Consider the following 13,781-nt stretch of genomic DNA (forward strand, 5'->3'; position numbering starts at 1 on the left):
GTCTCTCACTATTCTCATTGTTTCCCCATTTATTTGCCATGAAGTGATGGGGCTGTATGCCAAGATCTTAGTTTTCTGAATGTTTAGTTTTAAGCCAACTTTTTCACTTTCCTCTTTCACTTTCATCACGAGGCTCTTTAGTTCTTCTTTGCTTTTTACCACAAGGGTGGTGTCATCTGCTTATCTGAGATTATTGATATTTCTCCCGGCAATCTTGATTTCAGCCTGATTCATCCAGCCCAGCATTTCACGTGATGTGCTCTGCATAGAAGTTAAATAAGCAGGGTGACAATACACAGCCTTGACGTACTCCTTTCCCAATTTGGAACCAGTCTGTTGTTCCATGTCCAGTTCTAACCTGTTGCTTCCTGACCTGCATACAGATTTCTCAGAAGGCAGGTCAGGTGGCCTGGTATTCCCATCTCTTGAAGAATTTTCCACAGTTTGTTGTGATCCACACAATCCAAGGCTTTGGCATAGTCAATAAAGCAGAAGCAGATGTTTTTCTGGAACTCTCTTGCTTTTTCGATGATCCAACGGATGTTGGCGATTTGATCTCTGGTTCCTCTACCATCTCTAAATACAGCTTGAACATCTGGAAGTTCACAGTTCATGTACTGTTGAAGCCTGACTTGGAGAATTTTGAGCGTTAATTTCCTAGCATGTGAGATGAGTGCAATTGTGCAGTAGTTTGAGCATTCTTTGGCATTGCCTTTCTTTGGGATTGGAATGAAAACTGACCTTTTCCAGTCCTGTGGCCACTGCTGAGTTTTCCAAATTTGCTGGCATATTGAGTGCAGCACTTTCACAGCATCATCTTTTAGGATTTGAAATAGCTCAACTGGAATTCCATCGCCTTCACTAGCTTTGTTTGTAGTGATGCTTCCTAAGGCCCACTTGACTTCACATTCTAGGATGTCTGGCTCTAGGTGAGTGATCACACCATTATGATTATCTGGGTTGTGAAGATCTTTTTTGTATTGTTCTTCTGTGTATTCTTGCTACCTCTGCTTAATATCTTCTGCTTTTGTTAGGTCCATAATATTCTGTCCTTTATTTTGTCCATCTCTGCATGAAATGTTCCCTTGGTATCTCCAATTTTCTTGAAGAGATCTCTAGTCTTTCCCATTCTATTGTTTTCCTCTATTTCTTTGCATCGATCACTGAGGAAGGCTGTCTCATCTCTCCTTACTATTCTTTGGAACTCTGCATTCAAATGGGAATGTCCTTCCTTTTCTCTTTTGCCTTTCTCTTCTCTTCTTTTCATAGCTATTTGTAAGGCCTCTCAGACAGCCACTTTGTTTGTTTATTTATTTATTTTTTTCATTTCTTTTTCTTGGGGATGGTCTTGCTCCCTGTCTCCTGTACAATGTCATGAACCTCTGTCCATAGTTCTTCAGGCTCTCTGTCTATCAGGTCTAGTCCCTTGAATCTATTTCTCACTTCCACGGTATAATTGTAAGGGATTTGATTTAGGTCATACCTGAATGATCTAGTGGTTTTCCCTACTTTCTTCAATTTAAGTCTGAATTTGGCAATAAAGATTTTATGATCTGAGCCACTGTCAGCTCCCGGTCTTGTTTTTGCTGACTGTATAGAGCTTTTCCATCTTTGGCTGCAAAGAATATAATCAATCTGATTTTGGTATTGACCGTCTGGTGATGTTCATGTGTAGAGTCTTCTCTTGTGTTGTTGGAAGAGGGTGTTTGCTGTGACCAGTGCGTTCTCTTCGCAAAACTCTATTACCCTTTGCCCTGCTTCATTCTGTGCTCCAAGGCCAAATTTGCCTGTTACTCCAGGTATTTCTTGACTTCCTACTTTTGTGCTCCAATCCCCTATAATGAAAAGGGCAATTTTTTGGGTGTTAGTTCTAGAAGGACTTGTAGGTCTTCATAGAACCATTCAACTTCAGCATTACTGGTCAGGGCATAGACTTGGATTACCGTGATATTGAATGGTTTGCCTTGGAAACAAACAGAGATCATTCTGTCATTTTTTAGATCGCATCCAAGTACTGCATTTCGGACTTTTTTGTTGACTATGATGGCTACTCCATTTCTGCTAAAGGATTCTTGCCCGCAGTAGTAGATTTAATGATCATCTGAGTTAAATTTACTCATTCCAGTTCATTTTAATTTGCTGATTCCTAAAATGTCAATTTTCACTATCGCCATCTCCTGTTTGACCACTTCCGATTTGCCTTGATTCATGGACCTAACATTCCAGGTTCCTATGCAATATTGCTCTTTACAGCATCAGACTTTGCTTCCCCAATTGAGTGTTGCTTTTGCTTTGGCCCCATCTCTTCATTCTTTCTGGAGTTATTTCTCCACTGATCTCCAGTAGCATATTGGGCACCTACCAACCTGTGGAGTTCATCTTTCAGTGTCCTATCTTTTTGCCTTTTCATACTGTTCATGGGGTTCTCAAGGCAAGAATACTGAAGTGGTTTGTCATTCCCTTCTCCAGTATTCTTGCCTGGAGAATCCCATGGTCAGAGGAGCCTGGCGGGCTACAGTCCATTAGGTCGCAAAGAGTCGGACCCGACTGAGTGACTTCACTTTCACTCTCTGGTGGAGCACGTTTTGTCAGTAGACTGAAGCTGAGGTTCAGTCTTGTGTTTTTGCTTCCTTAATGCCTAGCAGTCTGTTTGAGGACTTCCCTGATAGCTCAGTTGGTAAAGAATCTGCCTGCAATGCAGGAGACCCTGGTTCAATTCCTGGGTCAGGAAGATCAGCTGGAGAATGGATAGGCTACCCAGTCCAGTATTCTTTGGCTTCCCTTGTGGCTCAGCTGGTAAAGAATATGCCCTCAATGTGCGAGACCTGGGCTTGACCCCTGTGTTGGGAAGATCCCTTAAGAAGGGAAAGGCTACCTATTCCAGTATTCTGGCCTGGAGAATCCCATGGACTGTCTAGTCCATGGAGTCCCAAAGTGTTGAACAAGACTGACCTACTTTCACTTTCAGCCTGTTTGAATTGATCCCTGTCCCTCCCTTGTTTAGAAAGAGTGTTCCTTTAAAATGGTATTTAGAAATAAAACAAGAAAAAATAAAATTGTGAATTTAGTTGTACACATTTTAACCTTTAGGAATAGGTGGTTCTAGAGCAGGAATCCTCAAACACTTGATTGTGTTAGTTTTAACAAACAGTTGACTTTTGCTCTCTCTGACTTTTGACAGTTACTTTAATTTGTCTGTGTTTCTAATTTAGGATATTCGGGAGTTTGTTATCATTGCTTTTAATTATTACATTGCATCTAATATGTAGACTTGATCTAAGTAGAGAAAACAGCTAAGTAGAGAAAACAGCTAAGTAGAGAAAACAGCTAAGTAGAGAAAACAGCTTGGGGTGAGGTTGAATGGAATTACAGAAATCTCTGATTTAGGCAGGGAAATCCACTTACTGCCTCCTGACTTCACCACCCATCTCCCTCACAGGTTTCTTCTTGGAATGCAGTTTTCCCTCCTTTCCACAGATGTCAAGCTTATCTGACTTTTAAGACCCAGGAGCCTTCTTTCTCTTCCTCTCACCATAGTCTCTTCTCACTCTTCAGAGCTCTCATAGTTTGACCTCCTAGGTTCTTGTGTTTTCCTCCTCAAGATTAATCATTAGTTTATATGTATATATTTGTATACATAAAAATTTCCTCAGAGGCAGGACTGTGACTTTTGTTTCTTTGTATTTCCCCCATGCCTCCCACAATGTCTTTCACATGATTCGACTCTGTAACCTTTGGCATTCTTTCTAACACTGAGATTCCATGATTCTGACAGCCAGCCAGTCAATAAATATCGATTTCTTGGCTATCCAACCCAGGGCATTCTTTTGTTAGGGCCCACATCATTCGTATTCTGTAGTGAGAGCAAATTACCTATGATATGGAAGTGGTATGACATTATCCAATCCCTTTCCTTCCATGGCCAATTCAGAGATTGACTCACCATCTAAATGCCCTCTTTTCCACAGAATGTAGATTAAATAGTGCTAATGAATGGCCTTTGTGTGTGTGTGTGTGTGTGTGTGTGTGTGTGTGTGTGTGCACTCTTACACATGTAAATGGTTATAAACATCCCTTTCTTTGATTGGGTGGAATTTGTCTTATTTATTCCTTTCCTCCCTATTTTTTTTTTTTGTCAGTTTAGACAACCTTCAGATATGTTGAAGTTGCTTCTTATGTATTCACAAATTTAAGTAATTATGATAGAATCCTGACTCTGATAAATACACAGGCTTCTAGAACTGAGTTTTGTAACACACTCATTTATAATAGTATAGAAAGCTTGCATAGTTTTTTTTATTCCTGAAACAATGACAAAATAGAGACATTTTCAGGTATAACTTAGATGTATATTTTTAAAAGATTCAAAGTCAAATTTAAAAAATAATTATCTAGAAACATAATGCTGAGGAAAAACAATCTTTGATTAATAACCAAAGTCTTGGTTTGGGGCCCTGATTCTCCCATTATATATGTGATTTTTATATAAGAAGATTAGGCTCTCTGATCTTTAATTCCCTCATATGTAAAACGAGCAAACTTATAATTGCTACTTCACAAGGACTTTGTGAGGAAAAGTTAAATAATTAAGTGCAATCTTGTAATAAACATCTATGCAGATGATATAGTAACTAATAATTATAATTTATGAGTTTTGGTGCCTCATTTTATGTCAAAATGGTGTAAAACATCATATCATTCAGAATTATCCTCATTGTCCTCCATTCACCAAATCCCATGTTAACCTTCTGTCCCACTTTCTATTTCAAATGATTTTCCATTATTTTTTTAAATAATAAACTTTCAGTCTTGATGATGGCTCTCCCTTGACTTAGCTCTGATATTATGCATTTGCTCTAAAATATGAAAATCCACTTTCTGTTCCTAGATTGCAGAAACTACCATCAATTGCATTTTCTGTGTCATGGAATAGACTCTACTTTTTATATGATGCTTTTCACTTTCACCTAGATCTTAACATCAGTCAGAGAAAAAAAATAATGAATATTCATAGAATCCTTTTACATATTGCCAATTATATGCAAACACATTCAACAGACACTTGTACTTAAACTACACCAATTACGTAGGTGTGTGACTTAGTTTTGAAGCATGCCTAATAAAAATAAGTATAAAATAGATACATGTTCCTTTCAAAATATATACATTTCCTTGTTTATGATTGGAATTTTTTCAGAATTATTAAGAGTGTTTATTCCTTTGTATGAGTGTTCATTGTATTCTTGTACTTAAATCTGAATCTTATTCCTATTCTCTGCATAATTCAGCTTTGTTTTCCAAGCACTAGTCAGGGAGAAGGCCAGAGAAATCTGGAAAAGAAGAACAAAGCTTTTATCATTTAACTTTTTATTGATATTTTTTCAATTAATTTATTTATTTTAATTGGAGGGTAAAATGCTTTACAATTTAGTGATGATTTTTGATAATTAATTCCAAGCTTATTTCAGTCTCTTTGATTAGGAAATGAAAACTGAGTGAGATATAGAGATGGCCTGGTAAAACGTGCTCCAGGAATGGCTTGGTTTCATCTTTGTGTGTGTGTGTGTGTGTGTGTGTGTCTGTGTGTGTGTGGCTTGTTGCCTGGGTGATAAAAAAAATTGAAGAGAATGGCTGGAAGGGGAAGACAAAAGCTGCGTCTATACAACTCCAGCAGAATTGGACCTGACTGAAAGATTGGTTTGGTCTGATTTACTGGAGCCTATCTCCTCAGTGGCAGTGATCTAGAAATTGCTTCCAGGGCCATTTTAATTAGCTGATTCAAATCAAAACAAACCAATCCTGGTAACATCCATTTCTACCCTGACCCTCATCAATGACTGTTTGCAGAATGGTGATTCCTAAGTAGTTCTCCGTGAGCTCAATAAGTGATTTGAGGTATGCATTTTTGTTTTTAAACATGAATCTTTAATGGTGAGGAAAGAATCCACTTTCTTGGCTTTAGTGACAGGTGAATATTAGTGCACAGTGGCATTTGTTCAGTGCATCAAAGCTTGAAACCACAAACGTGAAACCTGCCCTTCCATAGTTAATTTATGACATGAGAGAGCTCTATTCCTCAGGAATATTTTAATAAGAGGATTTCATTATGTTTCATGGCAATGTGGTAAATGCATTCTGTGTTTTTGGGTATGCTTTTAAAAGTATGTCAAGTCTTGAAAATAGAAGATGAAACACTTTGATGCCTCTGATTTCCTATGTTTTTATTGTTTTACTTATTCGCTTATTGAAAACCTTGCAGAACATTTTAAATAGAATATTCCCTTTAAGGAGAGAAAAGAATGGCTGTTATATGGAAAAGGTTAAAAAGAGAAAATTAATGAAATTTTAAATGGACAGGCTAAGTTGAAAAAAATAGAAAAAGTGGGTAAAATAAAATGATAATAAAATGAAGAATGTTTACTACAGCTTAAAAATGTCTGTTTCATAATCTATCATATGACAAATAATAGAAAGTCAAAAACATGATTTCAAAATATTAAAATTAGACAAAAGGGGTACTATGATGTGACCAGTATTGTGATTTGTTTAGCTAGCTATTTCCAACAGGTATTCATTCATTAGAGCAGTTTTATTGAGAGACAACCATGTACCAACACTGAGAATAAAGTAGTAAACAATGGAAATGAGGTTTGTTCTCCTAGACTACATTGTAGCCTTGACAGGATGAGACAGTTAAGTGAATAACTTCACAAAGATAATTGTGTGTGTGTGTGTGTGTGTGTGTGTGTAGTGTTCCTGCTCAGTCGCTAAGTCGTGTTCCTCTCTTTGTCACCCCATGGACTATAGCCCGCCAGGCTCCTCTGTCCATAGGATTCTCCAGGCAAAGATATGGACTTCCCAGGTTGCTCAGTGGTAAAGAAGCTGCCTGCCAATATAGGAGTCTCAGAGAATGTGGGTTTGATTCCTGGATCTGGAAGATCTCCTGGAGGAGGAAATGGCAACCCACTCCAGGATTCTTGCCTGAAGAATCCCATGGACAGAGGAGCCTGGTGGGCTACAGTCCATAGGATCGCAAAGAGTCAGACGTGACTGAGCAATTTAGCATGACCATGATAGGTAGTACCTAACAGGATGATCTAATGTAGTCTAGTTGTGCATTATGGCTACATCATTCTCATTGATTTGAAAATAAAAAACCGTATCTGAAACTTTTAAATATATAGTTTTCATTTTTGTATAAAGCATTTTTAAATGACAAGTGTAGTGTATGGTTTGTGTTCTGATTAGATAATATATGTTCATCTTAGGGCTTCCCAGATAGCACTAGTGGTAAAGAACCTGCCTGCCAATGTAGGAAACATAAGAGGTGCAGGTTCAATCCCTGGGTGGGGAAGATCCTCTGGAGAAGGAAATGGCAACCCACTCCAGTATTCTCGCCTGGAAAACCCCATGGACAGAGGAGCCTGGTGAGTTACAGTCCATGGGGTTGCAAAGAGTTGGACAGGACTGAGGCAACTTAGCACATGTTCATCTTAAACTTAAAATTTAAATCATGAAAACTCACTTAGCACAGATTCCATGGTAAACTTGTCTTCTGTGTGTTATTGGCCAGAATACCTTAAATTTTGTTAAGTTTTAAAACTTGCTAGAGAAAGAAAATATACTCTTTTTATTTCTAAGAAAAGATAAAATTTAACTTAATAAATTAAGGCATTTTAAAGCTGCTTAAATTTATGCAGCTAATATGGATAATCTGTAGTCAGAACAATTTTTTAAGCATCTTATGCTCTTGAATATAAGCAATTTTTAAATTAGCCATTACTTTTTTGTTCCATTTACTCTCAAATGTGAGTTAGTTGATTATTCATTGAAAGAATTCATTTACTTCTTTTCTAACCTTGATTCTCATGTGCTGATGCATTGTGACATTGGAAATTAGGTGCAGTACTAATTTTTTCTTTTTTAATTCTTAAAACATTCTAATTCTTTTGGTAGCGAACTGTAGCATTTTTATTTTATGGAAGTGATTTATTATCCTTTTTGACAGTGTTCAAACTCACTAAAGCTTTTACTGACATCAATTGCATCATTAAACTAGAAACAATATTCTGTGCATTTTTTGTCAGAGAGCAGAAATCAGACTATTGGTCAGGCTCAGATTCAAAGCAGTAAGTATTCAACACTATTTAAAACTCAAATTGGCACCAAACATTTTAAAGGAGTATTATCATTACTTTCATTTGTAAAAAACAATACCTTTTTATGGTCAGGTTTTTGAAGGGGATAGTTTTAATAATTCATCCTTGACCATAAATCAGTGAACCATTTACTGATGATGTGTAAAATGCTCAGATTTCCATGATTGCATTTAGAGACTAGAGAGCTACTTTGATGGGTGTGAACATTCAGATCAAGCTCACCTCCCAGAGATTTTAGGGACAGTAAATTGTAAAAGGACTAATAACAAAATTACCATTTCATTCTTATTTGTATTTATAATATAAATAAAGCCAACAACACCTCCTTCCCTGACAGCCCCTCTCCTTTAAATACTCAAAGCCTGAAAAACAATAATTCAATGTTTCTTTTACCATGCAAATATCTCTTGTCAAAGACAGAATCCAAGAAATTAGCCAACAGCATTGATCTAGATGCCCTAGGGTTGTTAATTGTAACTGGAACTGTTATGTCTCTATGACTTCTAAAAGAGGTTATGGCCACTGCAAATACATCTTAAAGAAGGAAAGAATACTATCAGCCAAAATATGCATCCAAGTTTTGGATCTAGGCTAGCAAAACCCTACTCACATCCCTGTAAAGCAGACATATATTTTTGTATTTTTTATAGGTGGATACAGTGCAGACCACGAAACCCCCTGGCCACATTGAGGAATCGTGTAAAATGAATGTATGTGCTCGTAAGTGAAATCCATGGAATGTTCCAACTAAAGTTGTTGGATCCTAATAAACCTGGATTAGTCCTGTGTAAAAAGAAATCGATTCCCAAGGGGCAGGACCACTAGCTGAGTAAAATGAAGCTCTGATTTGGAAGAAAACAAAATAAATTCTCCGCAAAAAAGGAATCAAACTATAATTTGCAAACAGTTGAAAAAGAAAATTAAGCTCTCAGTATAGAATAAAGAAGGGATGTGAGAGAGGTTTTACAATCTTATCAATTACAATGGAGAAACTGAATCAAATATCATCACATTCAAGAGTATGAAAAGAACAGGAAATCCTTTTCCTTTGGTTTGCACTTGAAAGGACTCAAGCAAAGAGTGGAGAAACATATCCTCTTACTTACTGTTTATAGTTAATAAGATGGAAATTATTATAGATGTGATTTCATTTGCCTTGCTTGAACTAATTGGATGCATTGTGTAGAAATCACCTGAGCCTGTGCTAGACCAACAAAGAAAATGGAAACGTATACCTCAGGACTGAATTCTGAGATAATTAGATTGTTCCATACTATTTCACAAGGCTAAGAAGAAATACTACTGCCAATCAGGGAAAATCAGAAACTAATGGACATACGAGAAAATAAAATTTAGGTCAATCAGATACTTGTTGAAACAGAGTTTATTATGGTGTAAAAGCAGAAGATCAAGATATATCTCACAGACATTTGATACAATTTCTGATTGAATTTAGGGTAAACCCTGTTAAGTGTTATAGAAATGTACGGCCATTATTTAATAGGAAATTGGTCTTTTACATTTGTGGTCCTATGCATTTAGGTATGCAGAGGAGGACTTTTTAAGATTTTATTAAAGGTGAATTGCATGTGGGAAGTAACTCTTTGCATTATAGTTACTTACTCAATTGAAGAATCTGTATAAAGTCTAATTTGTGTATGGGTGTGAGTGTATATGTATGCATTTGTGTGTGTGCCTGTATGTATCAATGGGAGAAGGTAAAACTTAACGATTGACATTTGCACTTTGGTTTGTTACCTAGAATGTAAAGAGGTAGAGTAAACCGTCTTAAGCCATTTCCTATGTGTCATGATCATATTAAAGATTATTATTCACGAAAGAGGCAGTTCTGAAGATAGAATGACTACTGCAAAGGCTCTCCAATTAAGTATAATATTTAATGCAATTGAGCCATTTAAATTAAGATAGTACTGATGTCTGAAAATAATGAGAGTAGGCTCCTGTGAAATCAGTTTGAAAACAGTTGGAAAGTCTTACTATATTCCTTAAGATTTTTTTACTCAGCGACAGAGAATGTGAATCACGGATGCTCTTATAGATGAGACTGGGGAAATATTTGTGTTCTAACTTTTAAATATGCCAATAAGTTACATGTGTTTTTTTCCCCACTTTTTTTCAATCTGAATTATACAAGTGACCATGCATTAACATAGATTTGATAGTATTTCAAACAGATTGATGTATTTTTTGAGGTCACTATGTGCCATAATAATTTTGAAACTATTGTACTCTGGTATTTATGTTCATTTCTCTTTATCTTACTGATTAACTTTAGAGTTGAAATTTTTACCTCTTCTTTCTATGTGACAATCAACTGAAGCTGGTACCCTGTCTATACTATTACAGGGATTTTGGTTTTTATGCTATTATAATAAATTATAAGTCTACAAGCTGTATAATTCTACTGTATTGAATATTTTTCTGTGGCCAAAATAATAAAGAAGTCTACTTTATAAAATGTCTGTATTTTTAATAGTCTCTTAAAACAAAATGAGATGTAAAGTGTATTTATGTTGCTGGTTTTAAACTATATTTTCTGCATCTTTACAATTTGAAAGTGAAGAGCTTAGCCACTTAAGATAAAGAGAAAAGGTTTGACAGAGAGATATTTGAGAATGTTTGGAGAATAGCACCCTGAACAGGGTCAGGAGTCTTGATGCCAAATTTTATTCTGGTGCTAAGTAGCCAGACTTGAGGATACATTTTTTGCATTACCCGGTGCTAAGCTCTCTCACCCATAAATGATGGGTTTGGACTGAACTATCAATTTTAAAATCGTTTACATTCTTAACTCCTGATAAATTAACTTAATTCTTAGGTTTTGATATCTTAGAAATATTAACACCATGCTATAGAATAGTGATTATATCAATAATCAATAGTGATCATCCTTATTAAGAGAATCACATGCTGTTTTCCACTTAAATTGACCCAAATCTCAACCTATGCCTTAGGACCAAGAAAAAATATGAATTTACAGTTGTTGCTGTTCCAGCCTTAGCTTGACTTAATAGAGATATGCACTGACATACAAATAATCACGTCTGGAATCAATAGCTCCCTCTAAGTTAACTGAACCAAGCGGCACCCAAGTACAAAATCACTCAATTTATAATAGAGGAAACCTTTTTGTACTTCATTGAGTTGAATGCATTCCCTGGCAGAATGTATTAAAGATCTAGAACCAGTTTTTCTTGCTCTTTACCACTCAAGGATTGATCAACACAGGCAGGTCTCTATAACTTCAAAGGCATTTCTGGACTTGGATCAGCCTGATTGGTTTCAGAAGAGAAACACTAGCCCCTGATGTTTATTGCCGCAGGCTCTTCGTCTGATAGTAATTCTCTGTTTAGGAGAAGCAACAAGCAGAGAAGTCTTACAACTGTTCTGATTTCATGATTGTTTATTCACAAAGTGCCTCACACAGAAAAACAGTACTTTTATTTTAGTTTCCTGCTACTACTCCAACTGAGAAAGGTCAGAGAAACAGTGGGAAGCAAAATGAAAGCATATATATCTTGTGGATTTTTTTTCATTGCAGCATACTGACTTGCAAAATACTGTCACTTTCAATATCACAAAGATGGCATGGATAATCTTCAGGGATCCTTATGCAGAGATTGATCACTCTGAATTTTTTTTTTTTCATTTAGGTGAACTTCTAGCCATTTATGGAACTGATATTGATAATAAAATTTAATTTTGTTAATTTAGTCTTTATTTTGCAAGATTAAAAATTTAAAGGGGACCTGTTAAGCCTCTCCCAAGTCCTAGTATCTCTACTTAAAACTTCTATACTTGTCCTTTGCCTCTATCCATTTGGAAAAAAAAGAAAGGAGGGAGAGGAGACTAGACTTGGCTTCAGGGAAATGGCTACACAGAGCAGTATAATTGTGAATGGGAATTCCACTTGAGAAATTATGTCCAGAATCCATCAGATTGAATACGCATGGATAAAAAAAAAAAAATCATTGGGAATGAAAATTTGTTTTTAGTTATTGCTATTTTTTTGGGGGGGGGCTGCTATTATTCTACTTCACTGTTTTGGTATATATAGTCAAACAGATTTTCATATTCCTCTGATAATATTTTAAACGTAAGTTCCCAAGACCCTACTCTGTGCAGATGATATAGTAATTGCTCTGTTTAATATTTATATCAACCTCATGAGGTTAGATACTATTATTGCATGAGACCCATTTTACAGATGAGGAAAATGAGGAACAGAGAGTTTTGGTAAATTTGCAAAGCTACAGAATTAGCAGGAGATGGTGCTGAGCATTGAGCCCCGCCAGTCTGGTTTCAGAGGCCACATTCAATAGGTGGGTCACAGCTTTCATGACAAACACTATTGCAGTTAGGAGTTCAAGATAGGTTCTGAAACTATTTGGGGGTGCAGAGATAAATTTTGTGGTTCTCTAGATCACACATTTTTAACCTGTGTGAGGCAGATTCAGAATGCATGACTTAGATGTGAAAGGTGTTCAGATGTTCTAGTTCACTGAAATATTGGATAAAGATGGAATCTGTGATGAAAGGTCTGCTCTAAATACTGTATAAAGGGAAGAAGAGAAAAGTTTTTCTCTAAGTTGCTTGTTTTGCATGCTTGAAGTGTATTAATATAAATATGTACTATTTGCTGCAACTTCTTTTTAAATAAAGACTTTGCTGCTGGAATCTGAGTGGACTGAGGAATATGTCAACTGCATTCTTTGAATAGGGAGAGCTCCCAGTCTAATGGGAATTCCAGCCATGCAGGCTGAATGTTACAATGCCATGTGCTAAATGATGGGATATCACAGTGGTTAAGAGTTCAGGGTCTGGAATCTAGGCTGCCTGAGTTTGAAACATGGTTCATGCACATAACTTGAGTGACTTTTGAGCAAATAACATCTGTCTACCTCCATTGCTTTGTATGTAATAGGGAGTTAAAACAGTATCTACTTCATAATTTAGTTGTGATGATTAAATGAGATTCATCCAGGCAAAGTGAGTGTGACATAACAAGAACTCAATAAACAATGGTATTATTAATTTTCTTATTGTTTTTATAATTGACATGAATAGAATGAGGTGATTGTTGGCTGAGACGTTCATGGGCCAAAATAAACTCAGTATCACTGGCAAAAGTGAAATAAAAGGCACCTCACAGAAAAGTGTAATGCTAAGCCCTCACTATATTCTGTATGCTATGGTGTGAAACTCAGAAAAATTGTGCAGGTCCAAGTTCTCCAGGGGAATGCATCAGTTTCTGATCCACTACTGTTCAAATCTGGGAGTTCTGCGAGCTGTAATTTCTTCAGTCATAGACGAGTGAAAGGAAACTGTGAAAGCTGAAATCAAGCCTGTGTTACATGATGAAAGTTTCTAAAAGGTTAAGAAACAATTTTTGGAGATGACTTATCCACAATCATAAGGGAATACAATTCTCTCACATTATTAATAGCTTAAAAATTGTGAAACTTAAGAATGGGAACTATATCAGCTTATCATAAAAACTAAGGGTAATGCTGATTATGACAGTCAATCCATAAACAGGCAGTTGTTGTTCTTTGAAAATATTTAATATCTGTTAAATATGATGAGGGCTTTATTTTCAAA

General features: G+C 36.2%; 1 protein-coding gene across 5 annotated transcripts in view; it reads left to right on the plus strand.

The window, feature by feature from the left end:
• The window catches only part of PCDH7 (protocadherin 7), a 447,204-nt gene that overhangs the window by 64,132 nt on the left and 369,291 nt on the right, over positions 1 to 13,781 (plus strand). For 2 of the 5 annotated variants that reach the window (XM_061164514.1, XM_061164519.1), the window contains exon 2: positions 8,810 to 8,869. The exons of the other annotated variants lie outside the window; for them this stretch is intronic. In XM_061164514.1, coding sequence (XP_061020497.1) covers positions 8,810 to 8,869 — 60 coding nt within the window. The remainder of the gene's footprint in view (positions 1 to 8,809; positions 8,870 to 13,781) is intronic. 5 annotated transcript variants of the gene reach the window in all.

Source organism: Dama dama, chromosome 17 (genome assembly GCF_033118175.1).
Source record: "Dama dama isolate Ldn47 chromosome 17, ASM3311817v1, whole genome shotgun sequence".
Taxonomy (NCBI): domain Eukaryota; kingdom Metazoa; phylum Chordata; class Mammalia; order Artiodactyla; family Cervidae; genus Dama; species Dama dama.